This window comes from Corvus kubaryi, unplaced genomic scaffold (assembly GCF_017639235.1).
Source record: "Corvus kubaryi isolate FWS band 111438036 unplaced genomic scaffold, C.kubaryi_AGA036_p1.0 78, whole genome shotgun sequence".
Classification (NCBI taxonomy): Eukaryota; Metazoa; Chordata; class Aves; order Passeriformes; family Corvidae; genus Corvus; species Corvus kubaryi.
In genome coordinates this window covers 10481290-10493579 of record NW_024582065.1, presented here as the reverse complement: position 1 = coordinate 10493579, position 12290 = coordinate 10481290, and the positions used below count along the sequence as shown (strand labels likewise).

General features: G+C 40.7%; 1 protein-coding gene and 1 long non-coding RNA gene across 3 annotated transcripts; one reads left to right on the top strand and one right to left on the bottom strand.

Annotated features, from left to right (window-relative positions):
• Positions 1-475: 475 nt before the first annotated feature.
• Positions 476-1185, bottom strand: LOC121676268. Its single transcript, XR_006020406.1, has 2 exons — positions 1033-1185; positions 476-796 (listed from the first exon to the last, which is right to left on the bottom strand). It is a non-coding gene; the product is annotated as an uncharacterized LOC121676268 (long non-coding RNA).
• A 20-nt stretch (positions 1186-1205) lies between these two features.
• On the top strand, positions 1206-10959 carry FBXW2 (F-box and WD repeat domain containing 2). Of its 2 annotated transcripts, none has more exons than XM_042052562.1 (7): positions 1206-1535; positions 3110-3527; positions 5728-5922; positions 6710-6843; positions 7440-7526; positions 8257-8426; positions 9839-10959. In XM_042052562.1, exons 2-7 carry the CDS (start codon positions 3425-3427, stop codon positions 10125-10127), a joined length of 978 nt encoding a protein of 325 aa, XP_041908496.1. In that variant the 5' UTR covers positions 1206-1535; positions 3110-3424; the 3' UTR covers positions 10128-10959. The 2 variants fall into 2 exon arrangements, with proteins under 2 accessions (XP_041908496.1, XP_041908497.1); XM_042052563.1 differs by having other exon boundaries at positions 1242-1535; positions 3018-3527.
• The last annotated feature ends 1331 nt before the right edge of the window (positions 10960-12290 follow it).

Sequence of the window (12290 nt, the reverse complement as noted above, 5' to 3'; positions counted from 1 at the left end):
GTTTGTGTCTTAAGCTTTACCCATCTTTGACAAAAGCTATAATCTAGCATTTGTTTATGTTTCCAGGCATCTTCTAGGCTTTCAGAGACCTGCTTCAGCTGGAGATCTTTACTCTGTAAACTAACACTACAAAATAGTTTTTCTCCCTTTCTGGCTAAGTGTACATTCTTTACTTTCCGAGACCTTGCAATTCCTTTTGAGAAAGCAGTCATCTTTCCTGAAGTCTCAAAGACATTCTTGTAAGAGCTACAGCCCTTCTTGTGATTTAAATGCATTCCTAGCCAACTTGACAACAATAGGAAAAAAACTTTAAATCAATGAAAGCCAAGTATTCATCTCTCTTTGGGATTAAGACTTAATTCCGTGGTCAGGCATCCCAGAAATAACAGCAACACAAATGTCAAGTACTGCAGTCTGAAATTAACATTACCCAGGCTTCATCGTGCACTTCTTCACTGTAACATACGCCATAAGGAAAAGGTAGAGTAGAGCAAGGAAGTTTTTATTTATTTATTTATTTATAAAATAGATTTTATGTCTTAGAAAAAAAGATACAATGAATATTGATAGCTCACATGGCCATTACAGTTACTACACCAGGTGAAAAGAACGCAGGAACTGAAGAAATAGGAGTAATTCATGATGCTTACCATAAAACCATGAAAGTCTTTGGTTCCTACACAGGCCATAACCCAGTTCGTTAACACACAAGCAGTACTCGGTATGCTTCTCGCTTTAAGTAGGAAGATTTCAGATATGAGCAACCATGGAGCAGGAGCCCAGGCAAGGGGAAAACCTGCAATTACAAAGCGAAGAGAGTAAATGCAAGTTAAGTAGGGAGAAGTAAATTATGTCCAAATGAATCAAGTAAGGGGGACGCAGTTTTCACGTTAGATTTGTGCATGGTTCCACCGCCATCGTACCTCTACCGGAAAGAGAAAATAAGTGACTTCAAGTCAGTATGATAAACGCTAGTGCATTTTTCATCATAATAATTACAGGAATATTCTTAACAAACAGAACTTGCCAAACCTCAGGTCGGAAGTGGCGTAACCCAGCACGCAGCGGGACTCCTCAGCAGCGGTGTCTCGCCTGTGGGGAAGCGTCGACACGCCCGTCCCGGGCCGCCTCGCCGCGGGCAGCGCCGAGCGCTGGGAACGGGGCGGGCGGGAGCGGCGGAAGCGCGGCGGCGGGGAGTGATGACGCTGCGAGGCGCCGGAAGCCGCCTGATCGTGAGAGCGGCGATCCGGCAGCGCCTTCTCTCCGGTGCCGGCGGCTCGCCCGGCGCGGGCTCGGCCCAGCCCTCCCCCACCTTCCTCGCCGGGCGGTCCCGAGGCCCTTGTCCTGCCTTGAGGGTGACCCTTCTGTCGTGGCTGCCCGCAGATTGTGGCGCGGGCTGCGGAAGTGCTGTGAGCCGGTCCTGCCGTGGGAGCGATGGCCGCAGGGAAGCACCCGGCCGTGCTGGGCTCCGGGAGTCCGCGCAAGCCGCGGCGGCTGCCCGCCGACGGACAGCTGGCGCCGGGCTGCTACCTGAGGTGAGCGATGCGGAGCTATCGGCAGCAGCGGCGCTGAGTTTACAGTCTCGCCGTGCTTTTTGCGCGCGGAGGTGCACTGGGAGCGGGCGGGGGGAGCGGATGGGGCTGGCCGCGTAACACCTGGAAAAGAGGCTCGAGCACCGGCTTCAGCTGCCTCACAGCAGCGCTTAATTTCAATATTGGCTTCACGTATTGAATACAACAAACGCCTTGGAGCTCACGGAGTTTTTATTCGTAGCCGGCCTATTAGAATTTTTTACTTGTTTTAAAGAGAACACATGCCTGTATGAACAGCAGCTATATTCACTGCCATATGTGCTGGGGAAAGCTGGTAAGTGCTGTCTGCAGTAAAAGTTACTGTAATGAACTTGGGACTTGATAGGAGTAACTGCTTCTGTGCATTTGACATCCAGAACTTTCTTGCCGTTTTCACCAACAATTGCATGCCATGTGCAGCCTTTTATAGTGACGACTGTACTTTTCGGTACTCCTGTGCCCTGTAAAGATGTGTACTCTAAGATCTTATTCTATGATGGTAAAATGTCTGTATAGAAATAGACATACTATTGAGTCCCACTCAGATAACTCAATTCTTTCAGTTTGGGAGCTGCTATGAAATTCAGACGGTTGTCTAATGAATTAGACCTTCCAGAGAAAATAAATAAATATTATTTTTTAACTGTTTACCTTGTTAATCAGTGGTCCTAGGTCACTGAAGGAACTTGAGATGTCACAGGATAGTATAAGTGCATACAGGATGTAGTTCAGGAGGTGGTATTCAATTTCACTGTTAAGTCTCAGTGGAAATAAACTGAGAAAATAGAGGGAAAAAAAACCCAACAGGATTTTTTTAATGCATTTAGGTCAAAGTGGTGCAGACACTTCAAAACTGATGCTAGACCAGCACAAGCTCAGGCCTTTACTTGGGCCAAACAGAAAGACAACTAATGTATCCTCCAATACAGTTTGTCAGACATCTCTTTATATGGTTTTTCAAAACTAAGTAGTTACCTGCTTCATATTTAAAATAGTTCAGGACAAAGATATGAGTAAATTCTGTTAGTAACTAGCTTATCACTCTGCTTATGTGCTCTGTTTTTTTCCTTTTATCAGTATAACCCATGAGTAAACTTTAAGACAGTGTTTATTTGCTGTAATAGGTTTAAAACTTAAACTAACCCTTACCTTATTGGACTCAGAATTTGAAAGTGTTAATCTAAAACAAGAAATATGTTAACATTCATAACGAATGCTAACATTTGCTAGCTACATACAATTTACTTTTAAGTCTGGTGTGGGACAAATGATAGTTCAAGGTGCATGCAAATGCTTAGTCTAACCTAAAGAATATTTTAAAATGCATTTGGTCACTTCAATCTATGTGTTAACATGCCATTTGGAATACTGATGTACCAGTAATAAAGATGTGATTCTTACCTTATTTTCTGAACGGAACTAATACAGTATTTTGATGTATCACAGGTAAATTTTTCCATAACCTTATGGAGAAAAAGGACTTTGAAGCATGGCTTGATAACATTTCTATTGCATTTCTTTCTCTGACGGACTTGCAGAAAAATGAAACTCTGGATCACCTGATTAGCTTGAGTGGAGCAGTCCAGCTCAGGCACCTCTCCAATAATCTAGAGATTCTCCTCAAGAGGGACTTCCTCAAACTTCTTCCATTGGAACTTAGTTTTTATCTGTTAAAATGGCTTGATCCGCAGACCTTACTCACATGTTGCCTCGTCTCTAAGCAGTGGAACAAGGTTATAAGTGCCTGTACAGAGGTGTGGCAGACTGCATGTAAGAATTTGGGTTGGCAGATAGATGACTCTGTTCAGGATCCTCTACACTGGAAGAAGGTTTACCTAAAAGCTATTTTAAGGATGAAGCAACTGAAGGACCATGAAGCCTTTGAGACATCCTCTTTAATTGGACACAGTGCCAGAGTATATGCACTTTACTATAAAGATGGACTTCTGTGTACAGGTAGGAAGGACAGACAACTTGGCAGTCTTGAAATTCTTTGTTTTCTCTTCCCCCTCGTAAGATTAATGACAATTTGCTTTTCTTTTACCAGAAAAATTATTTTCATAGTGTGAATACAGATGATGATTCAAAATTACTTCTTTTTTTTCAATTTCTGGAAGACCTGGTGTACTAATAAACTCATTGATCACTTTAATAAGAACACAAGGAGACCAATTTCTTTGTTAGATAAAGAAATAGTAACAGCAGGCATCGTTGTCCCGGCCCATGGCAGGGCAGTTGGAACGAAATGATTTTTAAGGGCCCTTCCAATTCAGACCGCTCTATGATTTTGATCATGCTGTTATTATAAGTAAACCCATTTGAGAAGATATGTTAGCTATCCTCTTAGATGACAGCTTTCAATTAAAAGGAAAGCTATGAGAGAACTTCAGTCTCCCAAAGTGTGGAAGAAAATGTTGTATCTTCTTCCTTGAAACAAGGCTGTAAGCACTTTCAGTTCTTAACATAAGTGCTTTATGAAGTGCTGTAAAGTAGATTTAACCTTGCTATTAGTCTGACTTGCACATAATTTCAGCTTCCTCCCTGAAGAGGACAGACTTCAAGATTTCAAGACAGAAAATATATGAAGCCTTAGTATGAAAGAATAGTAACAGAGTTACAATGAGCTGCTGTCAGAGCATGTTGCAAGGATTTCCAGTTGTTTGGAATGACAATGTTACGTACTAAGTTGGGAATGCTGACTTCAGTCGCACATTTGTTGGTACATTAGGATGCTTATTAGAAGCCAACAACTAAATTCTAGCTAGTCTTTCCACTTACCTTTCAGCAGTGAATGTTATACACAGAAAACAGCATTGTGAAAACTTTGACTTTTGTGCTGAAACCCCCAGGAGAAGAAGCAGGTGTAAGGAGTCCAGGATTTTATTTTGCTCTCCAAAGCTAGCAGTTTAAAAAAGAGGAGCTTCAGGTTGAGAAAAGGAAGTGGCAGGATACGGGGCCTGGTATTCATCTGTATTTCTAGATTTGGTGGACCCTTTTCCTTCCTGAAAGAAACTAAAGCTTGCAGTATAGTCAGTGGCTCTGTAAACCTGAGAGTGATGTGTCATGTGAAACTTCCATGCATCTGTTTCAGTAGATGCTGTCAGTGCCAGGAGAGGTAGTGCCAGGATCTACAGAAGGTGGTAAAAGGGTGTGAAGAAACTGGAAGGACAGATACATAGTAGCTTCATTAACATGAAAGCAAGTGGCTTTGCTGTAGTGCTGAGACTTAAAACTAGGCCGTATTTCCCATTCAGACAGCTTAAAAATACTATTTAAAGAGAAAAAAGTCAACAAGGGGAAGTGCCAAGCCCTGCACTTGAAGTGGATCAACTCCACAGCACCAGTATATGGTAGGGGCCACCAAACTGGAAAGCAGCTTGGCAGTAAAGGACCCAGAGGTCACCAAGTGAACATAGCCACGTTCTCCCTTGCTGCAAAGAAGGCCAGTGATATCCTTGGCTGCTGTAGGGGGAGTTGCCAGCAGGTTGAGTGGGGTGCTCCTTTCCCTCTTCTCAGCACTGGTGAGGCCTGGTGGAGTACTGTGTCCAGTTTTGGGCTCCTCAGTAAAAACAGGGACACACTGGAGAGTCCAGCAAAAGGCCATGAAGATGATGAAGGCACTGGAGCATCTTTCATATGAAGAAGGGCTGAGAGAGCTGGGACTTCTTGTCCTGAAGAAGAGAGGGCTCAGGATGCTATCAATGTACAGAAATACCTGAAGTGAGGGTGCAAATATAAGATGTAGCCAGGCTCTTTTCAGCAGTGCTCAATGATGGGACAAGAGGCAGTCAAACAGGAGGTTTCACAAACTGAAACACAGGCGTTTTCCTTTAAAACACTTTTTTTACTGTGAGAGTGATTTATTCTTTCACATTTTTATGGTGAGAGTGATTGAGCACAGGTTGCCCAAGGAGACTGTGGAGCATTCATCCTTGGTCACACTCAAAAGCTGTCTGGTCATGGTCCTAGACAGCCGCATGTAGGTGGCCCTGTTTGAGTAGCGGGGTTGGAAGAGTTGACCTCTGGAGGTCACTTCCAACCATAACCATTCTGCGATTCCATGAAAATACTTTATTTAAGACAAACAAAGATGAGTATAGGATCAGAAATATTATTTACTCTTTGCTTCCAATTATCCTGTTCTTTTATATTGTAGGATCAGATGACTTGTCTGCAAAACTATGGGATGTAAGCACAGGTCAGTGCATATATGGTATCCAGACACACACTTGTGCTGCAGTGAAGTTTGATGAACAAAAGCTTGTAACAGGATCTTTTGATAACACAGTAGCCTGTTGGGAATGGAGCTCTGGGGCAAAGACACAGCATTTTAGAGGACATACTGGTGCAGGTATGTTGAAATTTTTAATATTGTAATTTCACCAGTCAACTACATCATCATCAAACAAAATATAATTTAAGTTAGCCTTTTGCACACTAGCTTTTTTGGTTTGTTCAGCCTCTGTTCTCTGTCACCTGAGTCACCTCAGTTCCCCTCGACAGGGGAAGTGACCAGAACAGATATAAATTTGTCCTTGAATATGCCAGAGCTTAGCCATGTAGCGTTTTGCAATTGCGTGGAAGTAACACTAAATGCCGTGGTTATTCAGTAGCTGCAAGTCTCAAAGAGGTGCAAACCTTAGGTAGCAGGGTGTACATGGCCATGGCCATTCTTTCTATTCCCAGACTGGACATGAGCTTACAGCAAAGAGCAAAATAGGACCTAGGAATATGTATTTGCAGTCCCCTCATAATTAAATTCTTTGTCGTGTACTTAAAAATATACTCAACTCAGCTGTAGTTTTTTTTCCCCCTGTATCTATAGAATGTACTAATCTTGCTGGAATTATCTTACTAAAACTCTGGAAATAGGAACTAGCTTAAGTTACACTTTACCATAATCCAGCCATAAAGGAACCACGGATACACATGCTTTCAATTTGGGAAAAAAACCCCAATAATTTTGCAATGTAAACTTAGGCATCCAGAGCAACAATTCATGTATACAGCTCAAGAACAACAATTAAAAATGTAGTAGCATATGAATTTAGGGGCTGCTAAAACCATACAGAGGCTACTAGTGTCTCACAGAGACATAGAGACTGGTTTTCCTTATTTAGTTCCGTCTTTGCTTGAAGTTTTTAGTGTGGATTACAACGATGAACTTGATATTCTGGTCAGTGGCTCTGCGGACTTCACTGTGAAAGTATGGGCCTTATCAACAGGAACGTGCCTGAATACCCTTACTGGACACACAGAATGGGTCACTAAGGTGGGAATATTGATTTCTAATTATCTCACACACTCACTTGCACAAAATTTGTAATGTGTTCTAAATTCTGATTTCCTAATCCTGACCCTGCAGCTAGGTTTAGAATCTGAAGAACATCTGGAAATACTACAAAATAGCATTACAACAGAAAAAATATTTAAGCTGTAATTAAACCTTTCAGACCATTGAAGATATTTGAATTCCAAAGCAGCTGGGCTTAGGAAGCAGTGTTTGTTTGATTCAAAGACTGAATAAAAACTGGTTCTGAAAGAATACTGCTTAAAAAATTATGTAAAAAAATCTAATGATCTTGATAACAAAAAGCTGAGCATGAAACAATATTTTTCTTCTGGTTACTTCAGAACTTGGTGGGGGGTGTGACTGTACAGGTGAAGTATATATGTTTGCTTATTAATACAGTACGTTGTCAGTAGTAGGAATAAGAAGAGTGTAAACTGTAGCTTTCCCTCTGTTGCTAAAAGTACTGCCTTTATACATGGGTACAATATGCAGGTGGTCAGTGAAGTGAAAAATGCAAATGAAAGTTTGTTTACTTAACAGCATCAACATAAATCATTACCATCCTTCAATTACAGGTCGTTTTGCAGAAGTGCAAAGTCAAATCTCTTATGCATAGTCCTGGGGATTATATTCTCCTAAGTGCAGATAAGTATGAAATCAAGGTATGTACCATATATCGTGCATGTATTATTTTTGTGCACTGGGAAATAAAAAGCTTGAGTACTTTGCTGAAGTTTACAAATAATAGAAGGCTTTATGTTTTCCCACATTTCCGCTTTAGAGGCTGTGTGCAGAACATGAAACTCCTTGGAAGCTAATTTTTCAGTGGTCTTCTTAGCATTTAGTTTTAAATGATAGCTCTACAAGAATGGTAATGCAAAGAATCAGTGCTTTCAGTTCATGCTTATTGTGCTAACTTGACAGTGAAGGACTTAACTGCAAATACTGTTACTGTTGGGGACTTTGGGGTTGGAGCGTGCTGAAAGTTTGTGGCTGTAGAAGTGCTTTGTAACTGAAACACCATTACATTTCTGTCCCAGGTGGGTGGTTTTTTTGGGTTTGTTTTTTGTTTTGTTTGGGGTTTTTTTGTTTGGTTGGGGTTTTTTTGTTGTTGTTTTTTGGGGACTTTTTGGGTTTGATTTTTTTTTTCCATTCTTTAAAGTACCCATTTTCACTGGGATTTTTTAGGCTAGAAACAACACATGCTGCACCAATACTGTAAGACAAGTCACTTGAAGAATCGATGTTCCTACCTGAAAGAGATACATATTTCTGAAAAATACCCATGCACACGTTTACTTGATACTTAAAAGGAGACTGTGAGGCTTGCTCATTTGTGTAACAGTTTATAATGTGAATTTTCTATGGTCTTAAACTGTGTTTTAATTGTAGATTTGGCCTATTGGAAGGGAAATAAACTGCAAGTGCTTAAGAACACTGTCTGTTTCTGAAGACCGCAGCATCTCCCTACAGCCCAGACTGCACTTTGATGGTAAATACATAGTGTGCAGTTCAGCACTAGGATTATACCAGTGGGACTTTGCCAGCTATGATATTCTCAGGTAAACTGTTCAGTTTAGGATTCAGTCTTCATTGAATAAATAAGAAATAGATCATACTAGTTCTAGTAACTTCCTGTAGATGTGGACCAAAAGAATCTTGATAAAAATTCTTACTTTACACATATTGAGAGGTTTAATTCGAATTTCTCATCTGATAATATGAATTTTTTGATTGCTATTTTGGTTTCTGGCCACATGCTAGTTCTCTTCCATATTTTCATTCTGTAAGCTGAAGCGTTTCAGTACAGACTTAAATCAGACTGCAGTGCTGTAGTTGTGAATGTGAAAATGCAGTGACCCAGAGCTAATGTTACCATGGAGACTGCTATACCGAGAACCAGGCAAGCATTTCTGGGGGTCCTTTGATGGGACAAGAAATTAAAATGACTCTTTTTCCTTATAGCACTAGTGATCTGTCACTATTGCTAATGTTGTGGAATGACAGTGTAATCTATGAGACTGCAATAAGGGACCAAACACGATGGCATTCCATTTCCACAAAAATAATCAGGCTGTACGAGTTAGAAATGGTGGCATCAAAGATAGTAACTTACTAAAGATAAAAATGCATTTTAGAACCGCTATCAGACTCTTAATTCAAATAGCCTGAGTATTTGTGGAGTATCTACCTTTGAAAGATCTACTCCAGAAGAAGTGCTTCTTATCAATAACTGAGTAATTTCACCTCTTAGTTTACCCTCCCATCTTTCAAAAGAGAAAGATGGTCTCTTACTGCTGAGAGCAGATTTTCATCTCCACACATTTTTGTGCCTTAGTTCTGTGCTTTATGTAATGCTATGATCAAATGTGCAGGCAGTTGTGGAGGACTCAACTCTTCAGTTTCTGTTCCAAGTTTTATTTATTAAGGGAAAACATCATAAAGGTGTTGGGGAACTAAAAAATAGTTTGATTTCTCCCCATGCTTAATTTAACATAAAACATTGGTAAAATAGCATTCTAAGGACCAGTCTTGGATGATTTATCTGCTTATCACAAGAAGGCATGTCTATGCCTTTTAGAAGAGTGACCAAAAGAATAACAACAGCTTTTTCCTCTTAAAGATATTGAGGCATAAAATCCATATGGAAATTTACTGTAAAACACAAGTGCATTTGCTCTTTTGTGTGTATGTGGAAATGGCTCTTTTTATCTTGTGCTCTACAGAATAATCCCTTTCAAACCTTAGCCTTTACTTATGCTCAGATGGGTCTGTCCTGAATGCACAAAGTCCAAACTGAAACCACAGGCCCAAGTGTAGCTAAGTGTTCAGTTGCTTAATTTGAAAGATTTGCATCCAGTTCTTTCTAAATTATTTCAGAATGATGAGTTTAGACACATTTTCTGTAGACATACAGGATTAGCTCACGACTGCATTGTAAGGGAGATTCTAACACAGTTTTCTTGTCTTCTAGGGTTATCAAACCTCCAGACTTCTCAAATGTGTCCTTGCTGGGCTTTGGAGAGATATTTGCTCTACTGTTTGACAACAGATACCTGTATATAATGGACTTGAGGACAGAAAAACTGATAAGCCGCTGGCCTTTACCAGAATATAGAAAGTCAAAGAGAGGTTCAAGCTTTTTGGCTGGTGAAATGTCTTGGTTAAACGGACTAAATGGCCAAAATGATACGGGCTTGGTTTTTGCCACCAGTATGCCAGACCATAGTATCCATTTGGTGTTATGGAAAGAACATGGCTGAAAAGCTCACACATACAAAATCTTCAGGAATATATGGCCTATCAGCAGTGTGTCCATAAAATGAGACTTTGCATGAACCAAAGTTGCACACCCAATGGTATCATCATGCAATGCACAATCACTTACTTTTATTTGGGCATTTGGGAATGGGTTGTTTTGGACATAATGCAATGCAGCATGCTAACAGTATTCACCACAAATTTTTGTCTATATTCATGTTTAAATATACCTGTTTGGGCTCTGAAGTATAGCTTGTAATGTTTAAACCATTCAAATCTGCTTTAAACTCTGAAATCAAGTTGTGCTTGACCTGACTTCTGACCTTTGTTTTGTTGTTGGAACAGAAGATGAAGCTACTATTTTAGAACCATAGGCTTTTGTACCTGTAACAGCAAATACTGGTTACAGTGCATGGCTGCTTAACCAAAATGAGAAAATAGCAAACCCTTTCGCTCTCCAGAATCTTTCTTTTCAAAATGTTTTTCCATATGATAGCTTTAAATACTTAGCCTTTGAAACAGCAGAATCAAATGAGTCCTTTAACTAGGACCAGATGTTTTAAGTTCAGGAACATGTCAATACAGTATCTCCTCAGCAAGAATGATGCAGCTTTTCATCTATCTGATACAGCCTGTGATCGTGATAAATCTTGGGGAACCTCTGACATATTCATCATACTTGCTGATAGTAACTCAGAATAGCTTGATTGGTATTTTATAGTCCTTATTTCCTACAGTTTGTGTTAAAACGTAGTTTAGTTCACATGAATGGGAAGGTGATGTTCAGTCTCTACAGCAGGTAACTTTCTTACATTAAATGATGTCTACCAGCCATTCACTTTCTCCAAAAGTTGCAGTTAATATAATGCATTTAAAGTAGTTCCTACATCTAGAGTTGGAAAGCAGGGGCAAATGACAGAATGCCACATGTCGGGGTGGGGGGGGAGGGAATCAAGAGTCTGACGAAAAGCACAGGAGTAGAAAAAGGTCTCATCATAGGAGACTTGATGTACAGAAGTTAACTGCTTGTTAGTGTGATTTTTTTCTTCCCACTATCAAAGGAGACCTGATTTCATACTTAATACTGAATGAAGGCCAAGATTCCCAAATATATGTGGTATGAATTACACCAATGAAGGGGAGTTTTCATATGCAAGAATCAGTATTTGAGTGATGCTGTAGGAGCTCCCTACAGTCACAGTGGAACAGTCTCTTACATACAAGGCCAGACTCTTAAGCACTCAGTTTTCCCACCTTTACTCACACCTAGTTACTTTGAGAAATGTTGCCTGTAGTCAAGGATTTTATCAACAGGAAGCCAAATCCACAACTCTCAGTTCAAACTGCACTGTCTGGGGCATAAATTATGAGCTCTTCGAGCTTTTGTTATCTGACTCCAAAGTGAAGAAAGCTTCCATGAAATAGAAAGTTTTCAATAACTTGCCTTGAAACCCACTTCTCATCATTCTTAACAGTATAGTTACAATGTGTGCAGTAACTCAGCTTCTACTGAAGGAGCAACCGATACAGCACTGCATTAACTTTGAAAGGCTAAATAGAGGCGTGCCAGAAATGTCCTTTTTTCCAAGTCAGCAAAACAGGAAAACTTGGTTAACTACTTTATTAGTGACCTTGATGATGCAGAGTTCACAGAGAGGAAGTGGAGCACAAGATGGCTGAGAAACTGAGACCCAGGCTCAGCCTTCCAAGAAAGAATGGTGGGGAAAGAGAAGGTGGTGGGCAGGGCATGAGGAGGCACTGCTACTGTCTCCAGCTACCTAGTAAGCTGTACAGGAAACGAAGTCAGACTCATTTCAGCATCATGCAGCAAGACAATGGTAAATGGTTCTTGCAACAAGAGAAATTTTCCACAGTGAGGTTAGTTTAAGACTGAAGCAGGTTGCCCAGCCTTCCTACACGAAGTCCTGAGCACACCATGCTATAAGCAGGGAGATACCTCCAGATTCCCCTTCAAAACGAGTCTGAAATTCTAAACAGACTTGTTGCCACATGAGATTGTGTGACTGACAGCAGGAGGCATCTCAGATACTAATACAGCTGTCAGTTTGTTGATACAGACTGGGAGATGCTGCAGTCACTGGGAAGCAAAGTAAAAGTTCCCTCTGGACATCTGCTAATGGTACCAATCCACTAACGACAGAGCT